This window comes from Ambystoma mexicanum, chromosome 4p (genome assembly GCF_040938575.1).
Source record: "Ambystoma mexicanum isolate Mex_15411 chromosome 4p, UKY_AmexF1_1, whole genome shotgun sequence".
Taxonomy (NCBI): domain Eukaryota; kingdom Metazoa; phylum Chordata; class Amphibia; order Caudata; family Ambystomatidae; genus Ambystoma; species Ambystoma mexicanum.
Genome location: NC_090927.1, coordinates 384,659,741 through 384,680,452, shown reverse-complemented (window position 1 = coordinate 384,680,452; position 20,712 = coordinate 384,659,741). Strand labels below are relative to the sequence as shown.

Sequence of the window (20,712 nt, the reverse complement as noted above, 5' to 3'; positions counted from 1 at the left end):
AAATACAGTGAAGGGTGGCTTAACTGAAAGTGCCTGTAACTCACTCACTCTGCGAGCGGAAGTAACCGCAACCAAAAACACAGTTTTCAGAGTTAACAGCCTCAAAGGGCAAGAATGCAAAGGCTCAAACGGAGCACCCATAAGGAACTTAAGAACAAGGTTTAAATCCCAACCGGGCACCAGGAAAGGCGATGGAGGGAACACATTAGTGAGCCCTTTCAGAAACTGTGAAATTAAAGGGATTTTAAAGTAGGAACACTCTTCAGACGAGCGCTTAAAGATGGACAGCGCCGCCAGGTAACCTTTAATGGTACCCACTTGCAAGCCCCTGTGGGCCAAAGAAAGTAAAAAGTACAGAACCATCGGGATGTCACATGCAAAAGGATCCACATTCTGAACTCTGCACCAGTCGCAGAACTTACGCCAACAGCAACGGTACAGAGACTTTGTTGCTGGACGTCGGGCCAAGAGCAACACCTCCATCATGTTTCAGGGAGGTCCCAATCCTTATACCTCAACCTTTCAGAAGCCAAGCGTGAAGGTTGAGGAATCTGACCTCTGGATGGAGAACCTGACCCCCCTCCTGTGAGAGCAGATCGTCTCGGTAGGGAAGACGACGTGGCGGGCAGATGGACAAGTCAAGAAGGTCTCGGTACCACGTCCTCCGAGCCCACGCCGGAGCAATGAGGATCATCCGGGAACCGAACTTCCGTAACCTCTGCAGCATTTGTGGGATGACGGGGACTGGAGGAAACGCGTACAGCAGCGGGAATGACCACTCCACCACGAACGCGTCTCCTAAGGCTCCTTTTGGAGGAAATTCCCGCGAGCAAAACCTTTCGCACTTCCGGTTGACACTGGAGGCGAAGAGATCCACTTGAGGGGTCCCCCAAAGGGCGAAGATCTCCAGGAGAATCTCCTGAGCCAACTCCCACTCGTGAGAGATCATGCTCTGCCTGCTCAGAGCGTCCGCCGTCACGTTTTCGTCTCTGGCCAGATGAACTGCCGAGATCGAAACTTCCTGCTGGATGGCCCAGAACTCGAGCTGCATCGTCTCCCTGCACAGAGGAAGTGACCCTGCCCCCACCCTTTTTGTTGAGGTAGTGCATGGCCACTGTGTTGTCCGTCTGGATCAGGACATTCTTTCCTCGCACAGTCGGCAGAAAAGCCTTCAGGGCTAGCCTGACGGCCCTCAGCTCCAACAGATTGATATGGAGTCTGGACTCTGACGGAGAACAACGACCGCTGACTGTCAGCTCGTTGGCATGAGCTCCCCATCCCGTGAGGGATGCATCCGTCACGACCGTCACCTCCGGCCAGGCAAGCCAAAATGGAGCCCCCTTCATCAAGTTGCCTTCGACGGCCCACCACAGAAGGTCCCGGGGGACCAAGGGCGGCACCTAAACCGGGTCCGACATCCTGCCGGAGGACTGCGACCATTGCATCTGGAGTGCCCACTGCAAAGATCTCATCTGCAGGCGAGCCTCTGGCACCAGAAGAATGCAGGATGCCATGAGGCCGAGCAACCTCAAGAACTCGAACGCTGGGAGTGTCTGGGCATGCTGAAACTTGTGCACCATCTGCTGAATGTGAAGAGCCCTCACCTGGGGAGGAAAACACTGCCCCAGGGAAGTGTCGAGCACTGCTCCGATGTACTGGAGCCGCTGTGTTGGCGTCAAATGGGACTTCTTTAAATTGAGGGAGAAGCCCAGCCTGTGAAGGGAGTGGCAGGTGACGGACAGATGATCCAGGACTTGCTCGGGAAAGCTTCCCCTGATCAACCAATCGTCCAGGTAGGGGTAGACGTGAATCCCCCCTTGCCTGAGATGCGCTGCCACCACCACCATGAGCTTGGTGAAAACCCTCGGGCGGAGGTCAATCCGAACGGCAGGACCCGAAACTGAAAGTGCGAGTCGCCAACCGCGAACCTCAGGTACTTCTTGTGCTTGGGATGGATCGGTACACGGAAGTAAGCATCCTTGAGGTCGAGAGACACCAACCAGTCCTGAAGCTGAAGGGCCTGGAGGACTTGAGAGAGAGTAACCATCTTGAACTTGTCCTTCCTGAGGAGTTTGTTCAAACCGCGCAAGTCCATGATGGGTCTCAATCCCCCGTCTTTCTTTGAAATCAAAAAATAAGGGGAATACCATCCCTTGTTCCTCTCCGCTACAAGCACCAGTTCTATGGCGCCTTTCTCCAGCAGGGTTTGAATTTCCTGCGCAAGGAGCGGATCCGGACTCTGCAAAGAGGTTCCCCGGTGGATTGTCGTGAGGCCTCTGCCGAAAGGGACGACAGTAGCCGTGGGTTATGATCTCCAGAACCCACACATCTGAAGTAATGGCACGCCACTCTACAAGATGCTGCGCCAGCCTTCCCCCAACCGGCGAACCATGGGACACAGCCTCATGACTGAGTGGTAGCGGCTGCGGCGTTACCTGAGGGCAAAGAGGCATCTGCCCGAGCGGCCTTGGCACCACGGGTACCCTGACGTCCACCTCTGCTACCCCTGGTTGGCCTCTTTGACTGCCAGCCCCTCTCGCTTTACTGAAGGACGAGTAATAGCGAAAGGAACCACCCCTCCATTGCTGTCCCCTAGGATGAAAAGGCGGAGGTTGGCGAACTGCAGCGCCCAAAGACTTTGCTGCAGCTTTGGAGGTCTGCAACCTCTCAAGGCTCTCGTCAGCCTTGCTGCCAAAAAGGTGTTCACCGTCAAAGGGCATGTTGAAGAGCCGGGACTGCACATCAGGAGCAAACCCCGACTTCCGCAACCACGCAAACCTGCGTATCATGGTGCTCACCGCCATGGACCTGCTGACGCATTCAGCCATGTCCAAACCCGACTGAACGGACTCACACATGGCATCCTTACCATCCTGGACCATAGCAAGGAAACCATCCCGTTCGTCCCCTTCGGGAATATGTTCAGCCGCTAACACAACACAGTTCCACAGAGTGTGTATGAAACGAGACAAGGCACAAATGGAGTTGGCCGCCTGAAGCGCCATACCACCAGAAGAAAACACTTTCTTTGCCCAGCCATCAAAACGTTTGTCGTCCCTATCAGGAGGGATGGTAGGGTACGACGCCTGCTTTGCCGGGGCCGTGGCCGCCTGCACCACCAAACTCTCCGGAGTGGGGTGTCTGGTCAAGTAGCAGGGGTCGCTACTGGCTGGACGGTATTTTCGCGACAAGGATCCCCACCGCCGGGAGACTCTCCGGAGCAGTCCAAGCCGCCACCCTTCTCTGTAGAGCCATATGGAACGGCAGTACCGGGTCAGTTGGAGGACCAACATCAAGGATGTCCGTGAGATCATCCTGCACAAACTCCCCTGGGGGAGCAGACCATTCCAAGTACTCGGAAACCCTAGCCATAAGGCACCGGTACGAGGAATCGGCATGAGAGCCAGGCTCAGGCCTACAAAACTCCACCTCCGGAGAGGTGTCCAGTCCACTGGCATCATGCAGTGACTGCCTCAAATCGTCAAACTGACTATGGCCCGAGACCATTTCATATGGAACCTGACTAGGAACCAGGCCATCAGAATCCTCATTCACCTCCAAAATATATTCCATGTGGCGAAAAGAAGGCACCCGAGAGTGCTTGCTCTTAACCAGAGCCTTCATAGGGGGTTCCCCCATGCCACGGGGCACCTCCGACACCCCGGCCTCGAAAGGCATCGAGGGCGTCGAGTGAATCGGCGCCGGCGTCGAGAGAACAGGCATCGGCGCCGAGAGGATCAGCGTCGACGTCGAGTAAATCGGCGTCGACGTCAGATGCAGCGCCGCCAGCAGACGGCGTCGACACAGTCCTCGAAGCCGAAGCTCCGAGCGTGTCCTTCGACGACCTGAGCGCCGACGGCTTCGACGACTTCCTCGGAGACGGAGCCTCGAGAAAGCCTGTCGACGGCCTCGACGCCTCAGACGTCTATGTCTTCCTCGAAGACATCACAGGTGCACACGGTCTCGAACGCGTCGAGGACCGGGACCTGGACCTGGAACGGTACGTCGAGAACGAGTCCCCTTGTCCGAACGGGACCTCTCAGACGGCTTAGTACCCCGCGACTCGAGAATCGCCAGCATTTTCTTCCTGAAGGAAGCCCATTCCTCCGGCATCGCACGGCTGGTGGGGTAAGCGACGTGCCGGGCAGAGTCCTCAGAAGAGGACCTGGAAGACGACCGCTGTCGGCGCTTCCGAGAATGCCTCGAAGAGGCCGAGGAGTGGCGAGACCGACTCCTAGAAGGAGACCCACGAGACTTCCGACGATGACACGGAGAGTCACCTCCCGAATCATCCGTCGAAAGCCCTGCAGACTTCGACTTCCGGGGCTCGGACACCCGAACTACCGACAACTTCTTCTTACGTTCTCGTAAGGCTTTGGACGTGAGCCACTGGCAGTCGATACAGTCATCCGTGTTGTGGGCCTCCCCGAGGCACCAGAGGCAGGCGTTGTGCAAGTCCGTCACCGACATCTTGGACCCACACTCCCCGCACTTCTTGAAGCCCGGACGCGGGGTCGAAGACGAAGTAGAAGACATCTTCACACGAAGGATTTACTTACAAAAACGAACAGGTTCGAAGAACCGAGAAGAACAGAACTCCAAAGAGTCGAAGCGTTAACCGAGATTCACGAAGCAACACGTTCGCGGAAAAAACGGAACTGAGGCTACGGGCGTTGTGCGTCCTACTTATCACATCGGATGACGTCGGAGGAGGGCCTCGACGACGGCGCATCGGCGTATAAAAAAGTTTCCGAAGCAGCACAGCTGTGGTGATTACCTGTCATAGATATGGAATACGTCGGAGGACCCAATCCCCTCGAACAATGGATTGTAGGCCTTGCAAGAACTGGCATTTGCAATTTTCTGTAGCATACCTGCAATTGATTTTCCTTTATGGCAAGTTCTTCCTTTCGTTGCTGGATACCTTCCAAGTGCTCCTTTCGTTTTTCTTCATAATGTTTTTTATGGCGTTTACAATTGTCAACCTCTCGGTCTACTTTGTCCAGCTCATCCTAGGAGGCAAAAAAAGTGTTGGCATAAAGTTACGATTTTAACACAAACTATTCAACTATTCAACATATGAACTGTAAAGACAAAAGAATAACAAACACATTACAATGTGATCCCCTTAAATCTCCTCAAACTCGAAAAACATCTGTTGGGGTGAAGAAGGACCATTTCTTTTTGAGCTACTAAAATAAAAGGTTTGTATCTGATCTACGTAACCACCATGGAACAGACTTTCAATAAGGCATTGCAATCTAACATGGTATGGGCTTTGAATTGCAGCAATATTTAACATTTAAACTTTTATTTTTATTGGCAGAGGTTCACAGGGTACAAACATCGGGACAACAAGCATATGAATCGAGTGGCTCGTAGAGCTGCTAGCGGGCCACTTTAACATCTTTACAACAATGATTACAATATTTTACAAACAAAGGAGGAGACAAGAGAAGATCACAATGCATGGGTGGATACCGGGGATGGACAAGACCCCGATGCGGCATCGGACTGATTATTGAGGTATGTGGTGAATTCACTCCAAATGTTCTTGGGACGAGAACGGGCAGGCAGCGTAGCCAAATAGTCCTCCTCGCAGTTCCGTGACCATGTGAGCAGGCCCAACCATCTCTGAGGGGTCGGGGGAGAGGAACACCTCCAGTTCTGGAGTATACACTTCTTGGCAATCATGCAACTTATATCTAAAAACTTTTTCAGGCGTTTAGTTTCCTCGGTGCTCCAAACCCCAAACAAAACTGCCAGAGGATCGGGATCAATAGTGGTCTCAGTTACTGCACTAAGTGTGTTCATGACCCCTTCCCAGAAATCGGACAGCTTATGACAGGACCAGAACATATGAAGATGATCAGCATCTGTGGCCCTGCAGCGCGGGCAGAGGCGCACCTCGGAGCGAGCCAACCCAGAAGTCCTGTGAGGTGTGTAGTATAGCCTGTTGAGGAGTTTATACTGCATGGCCCGAAAGCGGAAGTTGAAGGAGACTCTTTTGGTGTGGAGACACATGCTTTCCCACAACCCATCAGGCATCTCTAGAACCAACTCATCAGCCCATTTGTTGCGCGCCCCAAGAACCGGAGCAGGGGAGGCATCCTGCAGGATGTGATACAGGGATGAGACAACGCCCCGTGCCCCGCCCGAGTTGGCAATGTACGCTAAAGCCGGGTCGTCTGGGGGTTCAACTGGGAAGGAGGGCCACATAGTGCGGAACGCAGCGCGAAGCCTGTAGTATTGAAGGGTCTCTAAGGGAGATCTAGTGTGACCCGGCCTCCAAGTCTGGGGATCTATAAATTTGCCCTCTGGATAGAAGTCAGACAATGCCCTATAACCCAAAGCCTCCCAGTGGCGGGTCAAGGCCACGTCGAGCGTGGGTTCCAGCCCCGGGAAGGCCCACACGGGCAGCCACTTGTAATACGGGGAAGTCCCAGCTGATGGGCTTAGTATGTGTGACCAAGCGAACAAGGTCGCGGCTATGGGGTCAATGGGGGAGTCCGGTGCATAGTGTCGGTGCAGCACTAGGGTCATCAGATTAATACCCGAGGATGCCAGCCGTTCCAGCTTGACGTGAGGGCGCCCTGGGGCGCCAGGGTACCAGTGGGTGGCGTACTGGGCTTGGGCCGCGATCCAATATGTAGCAAGGTCAGGAGCAGCCATACCCCCCTGTCTGTACGAGAGTGCCATGTCAGTCCACTTCTTGCGCACCGCACCAGAGTGCCAGAGGAACTGTGCGCAGAGCGTGTGAAGCTTAGTGAAGTATGCCTTCCCAGGCCATAGGGGCACGTTACTAAAGGTGTACAGGAGCTTGGGGAGGAGGATCATTTTGATCAGGGACAGTCGACCCGCGACGGACAACGGGAGAGTGCGCCATCGTGAAATTTTAGTCTCAACTGTCCGCGCTACCGCGGAGTAATTATCGGTGAGTAGGGTGGGTTTAGTGAGGGATACATGTACTCCCAGGTATTTAATACCGTTAGGGGCCCAGCGCAGAGGATATTCAGAAGTGGGGTGTGTGGTAGTTTTAGTGAGCGGGAAGATCTCCGACTTGGAGTAATTGATCGTAAAGCCGGAATGTGTACCAATGCGAGTGATGTCTCTCAATATGGGATTGAGGTGAGTTGTGCGATCTCTGATGTAAAGTAGGACATCGTCTGCATATAGGGATATGATTTCAGGCACCTCTATCAATCTTATTCCCTTGCGAGAATGTCTTGAACGTACATAGTCCGCCATCGGTTCAATCGCCAGTGCGAAGAGAATCGGAGAGAAGGGGCAGCCCTGCCGGGTGCCTCTGAATAGCGTGAAGATCTCAGATGTAAGAGAGTTAACACGAACACGCGCCACAGGGGATGTGTACAAAAGTCTAATGAACCCTATCATGTTGGGGCCAACACCCATTGTCTCAAGGACCAGCCACATGTATTTCCAAGAGACCATGTCAAAGGCTTTCTGGGCGTCCAACGTAACCGCTACAGCCTGGGCGTCTTGATCTATGCAGGACATGACATTAAACAGTCTCCTGATATTGTGGGAGGTGGACCTGCCCGGGACAAAGCCCGCCTGGTCCTCATGCACAAGGTGCGTCCTGATTGGCAAGAAACGATTGGCAATGATTTTAGCAAAGATCTTTGTGTCAAGGTTCATGAGAGAAAGGGGTCTGTATGACCCACACTCGTCTTCAGGCTTACCCGGGATGAGCAACACCGTGATTACCGCTTCCCGCATGGAGGGGGGGAAGGATGGAGGCTTGTAGTGCCTCGTTCCATACCTCGAACAGACGAGGGGCCAGGACAGCTATGTGCTCCTGATAAAAGTCGGCGGTAAGGCCGTCAGGGCCAGGCGCCTTGCCTTTGGGCAAGTCAGAGATGGACGACACTATCTCGTCTAACGTGATCGGGGAGTCTAACTGGTCCCTAGTCTGTTGGGAAATTTCTGTAGTGGGGATTTGCCCGAGGAGTTCGCGCATATGCTGCTCGGTGTGCTCTGCGGGCTGGGAATAGAGGGAGCTATAAAACTCAGTGAATGTCTCTAGTATTTTCGGGTCCGCCCACTGAGCGTCACCATTTCGATCTTTGATGGAGGAGATCTGTGTACGGCCCAATTCCCCCCTAACCAGGGTCGCGAGCGTTTTCCCAGGTCTGTCGTCCTCCCCATATCTCCTGGCGGCCTGGGGGCGGCTGAAATAACGGACTTCGGAGGTGGCCAGTGTATTATATACTTGGAGTTCGTCAGAGATCTGGGCAAGAATGGAGGGGTCAGAGCCGGTAGTGGCGCGTTGCTCAAGTTGTTTCAATTTGGTCTCAGATTGCCCCAGGGCAGTTCTAATGGCCTTCAGCACCCCGGCCTCCCGGGAGATGGACATGCCCCTTATATATACCTTGAAGGCCTCCCACCTAACCGCGGCGGTCGTATCATGGAGTGAGTTAAGTTCAAAGAACGACTCGATATCCGCTAGTATTTCGGCCTTAAACACGATGTCTTTTAGGGCCTCAGACTTAAAGCGCCAAGTGCTGACCGTTGGAACAGGAGTGCCCAGTCTCAGGGACAGTGTGATTGGAGCGTGGTCCGAGAGCGTGCGGACCAGAATGCCCGCGCCCTCCACCCCGCCCATCACCCCACCGGAAAGCAAAAACAGATCTATCCTGGACGAGCTGTCATGCACAGATGAGTAGTAGGTGTATTCGCGTTTCTGCGGGTGGAGAGTCCTCCAGGCGTCACAAATGTTGAGGGATTGCATATGGCCCCGTAACCTGCGCGCCGCGCGAGAGACTGCCCTAGGAATCGTGGATGTTCTGTCTAAGACAGTGTCCAATATAAGGTTTAGGTCTCCTCCCCATATAATGTGCACTCCCACAAAACCCAGGAGTATGGTGGCTATTGCGTCAAAGAATTCCGGTGAATCCACATTGGGGCAGTAGGTGTTGACAAGCAGGTATTCCCTATTGACTAATGTGCAGTGTAGTATAACGTAGCGACCCTCGGGGTCGATGTAGCTTTTATGAAGTCCAAACTTAATTGATTTATGGATAAGCGTGAGAACCCCCCTAGATTGCGTGGAGTAGGAAGTGAAAAATCTGGCGGGACCCCAAGATGGGGCAAGTGCCCTTGGTATCAGACCATTGGAGTGTGTCTCCTGCAGTAGCAGGATCCTAGAGTTATGCCTGTTGACATACGCCATGATCTTGCGGGCTTTGGTATGGTTGCTCAATCCTCGAACATTCCAGGACATTATGACAGTAGGCATATTCAACCGCAATATTCATCCTCAGTGAACATCCCAACCCAAGTGGCCGTGTGGGCTCCCGTAGTTAAGACAGCATGCGCGCTTGTGCCCCCTCAGTATGCGCCTCGCGAAACCTCGTGTGCCTTTTGAAAAAACAGCCCCCTTCCCACCCGCACCACTAACCGTAAATCAGCAGTGTACGCATCACCCACCCTTAGCCACCCAAAGATAGGCCAACCCCAACCTGGCCAGAACTTCCCAAGGGCCCAACGGGGGCCAACCCATTCCAGCAGAACAGAGAAGAACAGTGCAATCGCAATGGGGTGCGCCGTTGCCACGCACTAGCACGCTTAGAGCCAACGGCTCTGTTACCAAACAAACAGTAGCAGTGGACTTCTAGCGCAAGTCCCCGCCCGCAAGCGGGAATGCGGGGACAGCGCGCAAGCCCCTGCGGTTCCGCAACTACCAGACCAGTGTCAACAGTCGAATAGCATCTACCCCATGTGTCCCCTGAGTGGGGAACTGGAGCGGTCTTAACGAGGCGGGGGTCTCGTAATGGTGCCGTTGAGGGAGGAGAAAGTAACAGTTGGGCAGCAAAACATTACAATGTTGGTCTTATGTAAAGTGTCATTTCAGTCCCAAGGAAGATTAGGGCCTGGGCATTACAACCCAGGCAGTAACGGGTGCATAGACCATCACAGTGAGATATTGTAATTACAAAGACAGCAAATGCAGCGAGTAAACCCGCTCCCCAACACCCCGTCAATTTTCATCAGCAATGGCATCACCAGGGCCCTGGAGCGGTATCTCCATTTCAATAAATTTTGCCGCCTCTTCAGGGATGGTAAAGAAAAAGAGTTTGCCCCTGTGGGTGATTTTGAGTCTGGCAGGAAATAAAATGGCATATGGGACTTTGCGCTCCCGAAGCATCTTCTTGACGCCAAGGAACTGACGCCTTTCCTGCTGCACAGCCATTGAGAAATCCGGGAAGATTCGGATAGTATTAGACTCCAAGCGCAGCTCACCCTTCTCGCGTGCCAGGCGGAGAATGAGGTCCCTGTCCCGGTAATTGAGGATCTTGGCTATAATGGGCCTGGGGATATCACCAGGCTTGGGGCGCGGGGACAAGGCCCGGTGAGCTCGCTCAACAGTAAAGTAAGGGGAAAGGTCCGGGTCACCAAGCAAGTCCTTAAGTAGACGCTCGACCGCCTCCTCCATTCGACCCTTCAGGGCGGTTTCAGGGACCCCAATGATGCGTAGGTTGTTTCTACGGGAGCGGGATTCCAAGTCGTCGCATTTGGCCTTTACGTTCTTCATGTCGCGCAACAAGGCAGCCACAGTGTCCTGTAGTGTGTGTATCACATCTTCATTGGTCGAGATCCGATTCTCGGCCTCCGTAATTCTGGAGCCAGCCTGATCGACACGTGTTTTGAGCGAGGCATTGATGTCGTCAAGCATCTCATGAAAGGAGGCAAAGTTTTTGGCCATCGATTCCATCATGGCAGTGAGATCAGGGGATGGAGCCCCGGAACTCAGCTCGGAATCAGGTTCCTCCGGCGTAGTTGATGCGTGGCCCCCCTCGGATCGAGGGACCGCCTTCGTAAATTTGTCCATGGCCCCCCCTCTAGCGCCGCTCTTAGAGCGATTCGGCATGATCGGTAGAAGAGAGTGAGAGGGGAGATGCCAAGCTGAGAGTAGCCAGATACAGCGGCACGTGCTGCTACGGGCACGTAGGAGGTGGCCAAGTAGGCCTAGGTCGGTAAAGCCCCTGAGCCGGGAGGAGAGAAGACCATATGCGTGGGAATTGAGAGTATTTACCAAATGTAGGGCTCACCAGAGGGACCAGCAGCCCTCCCAGCGCAGTCCCCGTGGTGGTCTCCACCAGAACGAGCAGCGTGCAGTCCAGAAGAGGTTGGGGCGCTGAGGAGGCGAGGTGCGCGGTAGAGGTGTTTCGGAGCCGGAGAGAACGGCCCGGTGCGGTATAGTCCACCGCTAGTGGCGGGACTGCTCGATGTGGTGAGGGGTGAGCAGGACCAGGCAAGCGAGAGTCCATTGGGTGTGGTGCAGGTCACCCAACCGAAAGGAGGTATAGTGCAGCTTAGACTCAGGAGCGGGGTGAGGCCCCAATGCAGACCCCAGCAGGGAGGGCCGCGCACAGTGCATCCAGGCCTCAGCAGGCCATCGCGCTGGGAAGACGGAAAGACACAGCCGCCCCTAGACCTCACCTCATAGTTCGCCGCGCAGCAGGCCCGATCCAGGCAGGGCCGCCGCAGCGAAATGGACCGCCAGCAGCCCCTCGATCGCGGAGGAAGTGGTCGCAGATCTGTGGGTCGCCTCCAGGGTCCGCAGTCGGGCGGGCGACGGGCTCCGCCGCGGCAACACTCCAGCAGGCCCGCTCAGCCCACGCCCTCAGCCGCGGCCCGGCGGCCGGCGCAGTAATGTTCCTCCCACGGGAGGGGCGGGCAGGCGGAGACAGCAGGGGCTCCGGTCCAGTGGCGAAGAGGAGCCGCGCCTGAGACGCAGGCACAAACCAGCAGCGATGGGGGCAGCGGCGAGCGCCCACTCGAGGCCCGGGGCACTCGGGAGACGTCCGATGGCACAGGGCCGCGCCGCCGCCCGCGTAGCACGTAGGCAGATTACGGGCACCTGGTGTCCGATTTCCTCCGGGATTCGGCGTGCAAAGAGCCCCCAGCAGCAGCTGTCGTTTGTTCGAGGCAGGGTTACAGGATCAGGCAGGGAACCGCAGATGTAGCCGGATAGAAGGCGGCTAGGCGTGGAGCTCAAACACTAAGCGGCCATCTTGCAGGCTGCTCAACAGCGCCCCCAGCAATATTTAACATTTACAGATGTAGAACTGGGTGCCTGGGACCGCCCTTAAAGATGTGCTCATTCATGACTCCATCAGGCATTTCTTTCCTGGCCAGATCCGAGTACTCCAAAATTCAGAGGATTATCCACCTGTAACAAGGTCTGTTCAGTTACAGCCCTGCCTGATGAAGCACAAATGTAACCAATTAAGAGCGTGTCATTCTTCTAGATGTTACCCATCAAAAAGATTTAGTACCTGAGAGCACTCTCGGGTTCCAGGTGGTGAAACCTCTGCATTTTAGCTGGATAAAACAGGGGGTAAAAACAAGATGATGGATCTTCAGTGATAAGTAGAAGTCTGACACAATCTTAGGAAAGAAGGTCAGCTCTTTAAGTCACCATCTCCTTGGAGAAGACAATTTAAGTAGGTTTAACAGATAGAGCCAGAGGCTTACTCACCTGTCTAACCGAAGTTCTGACGACCAGGAAAATCGCTAAGGGTGAGCAACCTTACAGAACACAGACACAAAAGCTCAAATGGAAACTCCACGAGAAAGTTCAAAATAAGGTTCAAATCCCACACAGGACAAACAAACTTGTGTGGTTGTAAGTGGTTCTATAGCCCCCTCAAAACTTAACAGTGGGGATGGCAAACAACTCATGCTCAGGGGTCCACGTACAGACAGAAATAGCTATGTAGGCCTTCATAGTGCTATTCAGATATCTCTGCTGGGCCATGTCTTTGACCTTGAGGGGTTTATAAATGTTCAAAATGGAAAATAAACTAAAGTCCATAAGGATAGAGTTCCTTGTTCTAGAAGGTGGTTCCCTTTCTCTGGATTTCTCTTCACTGCGTTTTATATTAAAGAATATCAGTTCTTTGAGTTTCTCTTAAACAACAACACAAATTGGCTCTTAGTCTTTATCTTGTGTACTCTCTCCTGCCAGGTTTCCACTCCTCTCCTCTTGATCAGCACAGCTTTTTAATAGTCTGGATATATCCTTCTCAGGACCTCTTTAGGTGATGTATTTAATATACACTGTTCAGCTTGTCCTTGCCTGGTGTGCCCCCCCCCTACCAGGGCTTTCTTATATGTACACACTTGCAACTGCCTGGTATACTCTGTTGCCAGGGCTTTTCTCATGTGGGCTCTGCGTACACTTCCAAACTCAATAGTCCCGATGCTGTTTTGCTCTTTCATGTGCTACATTAACAATTATTTGGGTTTAGCATGGCTGCCAATATGCCCCGGTGTCCCTGCTTCCCTTGGGTGAACACAATGGCTCTTGCTGGCGTATTCTGTGTCTGCCGCTGCAAGCCGGTGGCGGTCGCTCAAAGTTTACTTCGTTCTCGCTGCCTCTGTTCCTCAGTTTCTCTGCCTCTCACAGCTCCTGCTGGGCTCTTCTGCGTCGTTTCGGGCTTCGGTAAGGTGGAGGCTGCTGTCAAACACATGCAAACGCCAAGAAGTCCTCTGTCAGCTTCTGGCGTGCCCGCAGCGTGTTGTTGCTCGCCATCAGCTTCCATTTTCTTTGTCCTCAAGCCGGTTGGGCTCCATGGAACACTCCAGCCCCACGGGGTCTTGGTCTGTACTGAGAGGAGCAGCTTTCTCCGACCAGAAGCGCTCCTCAGTCAGCTGCTTTGCATGTTTAAATTTCCCTGCTGCAGGTATGTGCTCGCAACTAGAGCACAGCTTGGGCTCTTGGCCTTCTTTGATCTGCATTACTCGGCTCATCTTCCGTGGCAGTATTCTTACAGTTATGGGAATGGAAGTCAATTCTTGATAACTTGCATGTAAAGTCTGGGTACATTTTCTCAGTGATCTTTAAGGGCAAATCAGCTCTGGATGACTTGTAGGTAGAGTCTGAGAAGGTGTTTTCACACGTCTTAAAAGGCAAGTCAGATTTTGACTGCTTGCTCACAGATCTCGGGAAAAGTCTTCAGTACCCTTCCTAGGTGGATGAGGGGAGGTCTGACAATAAGCCATTAAGGCTTTGGGCATGGATGGGGCATCCTTAAAAGAATAAGGGGGATACCATGTCTTGTTTGATGGTGCCATGATACTCTCCGGAGGCTGTCTCCCCCCATGTGATCCTCCCTCATATAGCCAAACCCAGGGTTGTGATCAGGTACTGGCTGCAGTCCCCTGGCCACATGGGGAGAGGGCCCCGCCAGGAAAGGAGTGATGACACTATCAAATTCATCACAGCCTTCTGGTGAAAAGGAGTGCATCATCCAGGACTTTGTCAGACAAACAATCTCTTTGTTCATCAGCCACACATAAGGTTAAATAAGGATGCAGAGGTATGGGTGGAGGACTCACCGCCCTCCCCCATCCAACTGAAAGAGCAGACGCAACCTTACCGGGAGGAGCCAGGAAGAACTTATGGATACGTCCAGGCATCCCGAAAGCCATGTCCTCTGGGCCCAGTCGATCAAGATCATGGTGGATCTGAACTTCTGGAGTCTTCTTGGAACCAGCAGAATGACAGAAACAGCAGGTATACAAGGATGAGTTCATCACTAGTGCATCGAATGCCTTTTCCGTGATTCAACAGATGCCCGCTTTGATTATCTGCTACATGCCATATGAACACACCACAATTCATTTATTTACCAAGACCCTTTTAGCAATGTGTGTTCAAGAAACTCAATACAATGAAGTCATCAAATAACAGACTATACCTAACTTTATAACTCCACCTCAAGTCAACTTATGTTCAGTATTATCTGCCCGAGTGTACATACAGCAGTGTAATCCAATTGTTTCAACATGAAAATAAAGTTACTCACAGTAGTGACTAGAGTACTGATAGTCCTTAGTCCCCTTTCCTCCATCCTTGTGCATGTCCCCCAATATGGGGACGATACTGGAACCTTTGGCAGCAAACAATGTAGCTTCCCCATTAAAGTTTGTAGCGTGCAGGGGTGTGGCCTCTGGCGTGGGAATGCCCCGCCGAGGTCCAGCCCTCCCGCGCCTCACCTCAGTCCCCTTTGAACACATTGGACGATTGGATACCTGGCTACTCATAGTACATTTTAGCCCTTGGCATGCTAGCAGGGGGGGGGGAGGTGGGGGGGACGTAGGGAGGAAAGCGGTCTAAGGAATAGGAGTACCCTAGTCACTACCATGAGTAACATTAATTACTCATACGTCCTGTCCCCTTTCTTCCATCCTTGTGGGTGATTCCACCGAACAAGAACATAGGGTGGAGCTGTGACAACCTGCCTCATATCTAGGATGAAGCAAAAGGTTCTTCAGAACCACCTGACCAAACTCTGAATGGCCCCTGGAGCTGGTGTCCTGGGAATAGTGCCTACAGAATGTCGATGGAGTGGCCCAAGTAGCTGCCTTGCTGAAGACATCCCAAGAAGCATGTTACTTAAATGAGACGGCCATGGCCTTAGCGCTGACCGCATGGGCATGAATCCTCTCAGGAACAGGTTTGCCCATGGTCGTGTATGCCTCTGAAATGGCCTGAACCATCCAGCAGGCAATGGAGGCCTTGGAAGCCTGAGAGCTGGGGAGAAGCCCCCAAAAGTCACAAACAATGGCTCTGACCTCCTGAAGGATATCGTCCGGGATAGTTAAAACCTGAGGGCTCTCCTGAAGTCAAAGGAATGCAGGGTCCTTTCTGCTTCAGATTGCAGGTTCAGGAACCACACCGGAAGGCAGATCTCTTGATTCAAATGAAAAGGGGAGACCACCTTGGGCAAGACATTTGGGTGAGTTCACAAGATGACCTTGTCGTCGTGAAATATGGTGAATGGCTGGCACGAGGACAAAGCCTGCAGCTCACATGCAGAGGTGAGAGCCACCAATAAAACAGTTTTTAGCATCATAAAGCAGATGTCCACAGACGCCATCGGCTCGAAAGGCTTGCGCTGCAAAGTAGCCAGAATTGCTCAGGGGAATTCTTGTAAACCCTGCTGGCCGCCAAATATGTGCACCTGCACTCTAGAACGAGCCAGGTGTGCAGAAAAAGCTAATATGTTATCCAACGGACAGGAGACAGTGTCCAGCCCCTTGCCGCGTGCCCAATGGCAGAACCGAGTCCATTTGCTCTTATACTGGGACTGAGTAGGGGGCCTCCTGGCCTGTTGAATGATGTCCCAGATGTCAAGTGAAAGTTTTGCATGCTGAAGTCTCAGCTGATCAGGAGCCAGGCCGCCAGGTCCGGATACTTCACTGCACCTCCCTGCTGCGTCAGGAAGCCCCTGCTGGGGCTGGAAGAAGGACAGGACCCTGGGAGCACAACTGCAGCAGATCTGAAAAACATGGTCTCGCAGGCCAGTGGGAGGAGGGGGGGCAGGGGGGTGCAGGATTAGGCTGTAACCCACTGAGGCCCGGAACTTACAGAGAGTCCATTTGAACAGAGGGGTGGGTGGGTACGCATAACACCTGCGTCCATGGCAACAGATTTGGAAGTCGTCTGCCCCAACCTGCCCATGATGCAAACTGGGGCTTGGCATTCCAAGGAGATGCAAACAAATCCATCCAGGTTCGCCAACAAATTCCAGGTTTGCGAACAGCCAACGCTGCAACAGGGGCAACAAGGAGTTGTTGTGCAACTCCCTTTCATAGGTGTTGAACCCCTAGCGACTCAGCTGGGCTGCTGCTGTGCCCTGGTAGGTGGACTGCCAAAATCCAAATTCTCTCCGTAAGGGCCCATTCCCAAATCGAAATACGCTTCCAAGCATAGGAGGGGGAATGGGTGCCGCCCTGCTTGTTCAGTTAACACATTGTGGTAGAATTGTCCGTCCTGACCAGAACCGACTTGTCCCCGATTAGGGGCAAAAACACCTTGTTGGCCAGGCCCTCTGTCCAGAGCTAGAGCATATTGATATGTAGAAGGGCTTCCATCCTGAACCATGGCTCCATGAATTGCATAGCCCTCAAGAGTAGCCCCCCCCCCATCCCTGAAAGAGAGGAGTTGTTTGCCAGTTGTCACCACCAGGGAATGCTCCGGACAAGTGAAGTGGGCTCCCACTGAAACATTCTCATCCATCAGCCACCAGCGAAGATCGGGCAAAAGGAGCTGTGGAACTGGGATCCTGTTCGACAGACCCCACCTCCTAGTCGCAATTGGCAACCAGGTGAAGCTGCAGGCACCTCATATTGAGACAGGGGTGCTGCACAGACAGCATGAAGGAGGCCATCAGGCCCAGAATGTGCTGGAACCACAATGCTGAGGTGGTTGAGATGGCCAGAAAGTGCCTCATCGCCTTGCGGAGGGACATCAGCCTCTCGGGCGTGACAAACACATGCTGAACGATAGTGTTCCATGTTAGGGAGAATTCTCTGTAAAGGCTAATTTCCCAAACCTAGTGAGTCCCCAAGCAACTATGCTGGTTTTTTTGGGGTTTATTTTTTTCTCCTGCTAAGAGTGAGACTCTTTTCTTCCACTCTTAGGCATGATTTGAGAATGTCCTTTGAATTTGTAATGTGTTTTTTGGGCTATGGGGTATTTTACTCCATAGGGCTTCATGTGTTTTTGGTAAGTGTGTTACACAGCACCCTCAGTGCAGTAACACAGGGGTGTCATAGTGGCCCCCAAACATAGACTCCATACCCTGGGACTGACTACTGTCTCCCAGGGCATGTAAAGTCACCATTGACTTTACTAGTCTTAAATTATGAACAGAACCAGTACAAACCATCATATTGTGGAAGTACTGGTAGGGGTAATACGATTGCCCCTGGGTCTGTTTTTCAAGGGGCACTGCCCAGTCCCCCCTTGTCGAGTTTCTGGCTGGTAGCAGTGGTTACCACGTGAAATATTCCACCAGAATATTTCCTATGGGATTTTCCCATTCATTTTAAACCCACCACTTTTTTGGTGCAATGTTAAAGACACCGCCGGGTTATTTATTTAATATTTATTCCCCGGTTGGGTCTTTTTGCCAGGACTCGGTTTTAAAATGGCGTTTGTGTTCGCCTCTGTAACTCCAACCCAAGTCGAGCCCTTTGTTCCACTTTTGGCTGGCTTCTGCATAGAAGCCTCCAAAAGTGGTGCCACTCTGTCTGGGTCTACAGGATGTCTGGGGGGGATGGTGGGGGAGGGATAGGCACCCTGGACTGCGTTGCCTCGGCAACTCAAGTCGCACTCTTGTGTGATTGGCCCAGTGGTGAGCAAGGCGGAATGTGCCCAAGATCACACAGTTGAAGTACACTTTAAAAGTCTTTGCAGATAGTTCAAAAAGGAGTTGGACCAGTTCAGAAAAGTTAGTTAACAGGTCCGCGGTTACCCCAGGATAGAGAGTCAAGGATTTACGGGACACCTTGAACAGTCTGTTGCAAGGGAGAGCAGGCGGGACACAGTACCTGAAATGGTGAGAAAGCTCCAGCGGGGGCAGTTGTCCAGGGGAAGAGAAGATCTCAACGTGGAGGAAAGCTGGAGGTCGTTGCACTGCCAGGGAAGAAACCAGCGCAGAGTTTACCGGTTAAAAGGTACCACCCTTTTATTCGCGGTAGTGGTGACGCGTGGCTATCCGGCAGCCGGGGTGCTTGGCACGGGCGATTCGACCACGAGACGATCCAGGAAGGTGAAAAAAGGCGAACTGTTTAACACCACCAGCTCAAAGGAAGAAGATTCTCCCGGAAGAAGATCTTCTTTGTTGTTGGGAAGTGGCGAGTTCGGCTCAGCAGGGCTCCAGCAGTGGTGTCGTCGTTGCAGATGGCTCAGCTTCTTCCCTCTTCGGATTCTTAGGTCCTGTGGTGACTTCTGAAGTTCCAGTCCCAAAGGCCCTGCTTTTATGCAGAATAACCCCCATTCAACAGCCTAGCTGTCACTACAACATGCTAAGTGGTGAGCTGGGCGGCTCACCACTGGCCCAATCAGAACAGAGTGTGACTTGAGTTGCTAAGGCAACGCAGTCCAGGGTACCAATTCCCCTCCCCACACATCCTGTGGAACCCAGACAGAGTGGCACCATTTGGAGGGCTTCTGCGGAAAAGCCAGCCAAAAAGTGGAACAAAGGACTCGACCTTGGTTAGAGTTACAGAGACGGACACGACCGCTATTTTAGAAAAGAGTTCTGTCAAAAAGACCCAACCGTTGATTTAATATTAAATAAATAAACCAGTGGTATCTTTAACATTGCACCAAAAAGTGGTGCGTTTACAATCAATGGGAAAATCCTATAGAGAATATTCCGGTGGAATATTTTGCGTGGTAACCACTGCCACCAGCCAAAAAACTCGACAAGGGGGGACTGGACAGTGCCCCCTTGAAAACAGACCCAGGTGCAATATAATTAACCCCTTCCAATACTTCCACAATATGATGGTTTGTACTGGTTCTGTTAACAATTTAGGACTAGTAAAGTCAATGGTGACTTTACATGCCCTGGGAGACAGTAGTCAGTCCCAGGGTATGGAGTCTATGTTTGGGGGTCATTATGACATCCCTGTGTTACTGCACTGAGGGTGCTGTGTAACACACATAAAAAATAGATGATACCCTATGGAGTAAAAAGAAAACCCCATAGCCCATAAGCACACAAAGAGTCAAAGACATACCTCAAATCATGCCTAAGAGTGGGAGGAAGAGAGTCTCACTCTTAGCAGGAGAAAAAAACAAACCTCAAAAATCCAGCAAAGCTGCTGGGGGACTCACTAGGTTTGGGAAATTAGCCTTAACAGAGAATTCTCCCTAACACACAGAGACTCAGGTAAGTGCGCGGGGTAATCACCTTGAAGCGTTCCAGCGGTAAACACAGGTTTAGAAACGACAGGTCCAGGACTACCCTCCGGCCAGCCTGGTTGTTCTTGGGTACTGAAAAAATCCTGGAATAGTGACCAAAGCTCCTGTCTGCAAGAGGAACCAGTTCTATCGCCTGAATCCCCAATAGAGACAGGATCTCTCTTAAAAGAGCCGGGGACCCGATCTGACGATGAGGAGGAGAGGATGGTAGAGGCAAAGTTAGAGGAAGGCTGAAGCCCATGGAGACTACAGACAGGAGCCACGGGTTGCTGAACAGATGCTTCCAGGTGTCCTGGAACAGAGCCAAACAGGGGAGCCCACAGGAGAGCTGTGTTGCCTGGCCCGACACCACTGCTTCTTGGCGTCAGAGGCAGGGGCAAAGGAAGGGGAGAGCGGAAAAACCTGCACAATGACCTCAGCTGCTTCCTACTGCTGTCAAGGGGCGACCTGTCGGGCCTCTCCGTAATACTGTCTCTGAACCCCTTCAAGCCGGAGAACGTTTGGGGTTTGAACTCGGTCCTCCCATGGGATTGAGGGAAGGATTTCTGACCTGGCTATGTCAGGATGGCCAAGGACTTGGCGGTTTAAGTAGATGTTTTCTTTTTCATCAATTCGTCATCGGTGGACGCCCACAAGGATGGAGGAAAGGGGACAGGACGTATGAGTATTATTGTTACCCATTTTCTTACTTGTGGTGTTACCCTTTTGCACTGGTATTTCATCATGGTGGCAAGTGTAGTCTAATGTGCCTTTTCACATATGCTGTGGTGTTAATACATTACTTTACTAGTGTCTCGGGAGAAAGGAGCAATGAATTACCGTAATGTTCTTTCTACGGATTCTTCTCCAACAGATAACTCATCTGATAGACCTCATCATCTAACTCTGCTGCTTTGGAAAAACAAACAGCGGGTGTAATGAAACGTCGACTCGGCCGTCGATCCATTTTGCTCAGTGCGCGA

General features: G+C 52.5%; 1 protein-coding gene across 2 annotated transcripts in view; it reads right to left on the bottom strand.

Moving 5' to 3' along the window:
* Positions 1–20,712, bottom strand: part of SMC6 (structural maintenance of chromosomes 6) — a 2,412,589-nt gene that overhangs the window by 624,435 nt on the left and 1,767,442 nt on the right. For both annotated transcript variants that reach the window (XM_069605927.1, XM_069605928.1), the window contains one exon: positions 4,875–5,012. In XM_069605927.1, coding sequence (XP_069462028.1) covers positions 4,875–5,012 — 138 coding nt within the window. The remainder of the gene's footprint in view (positions 1–4,874; positions 5,013–20,712) is intronic.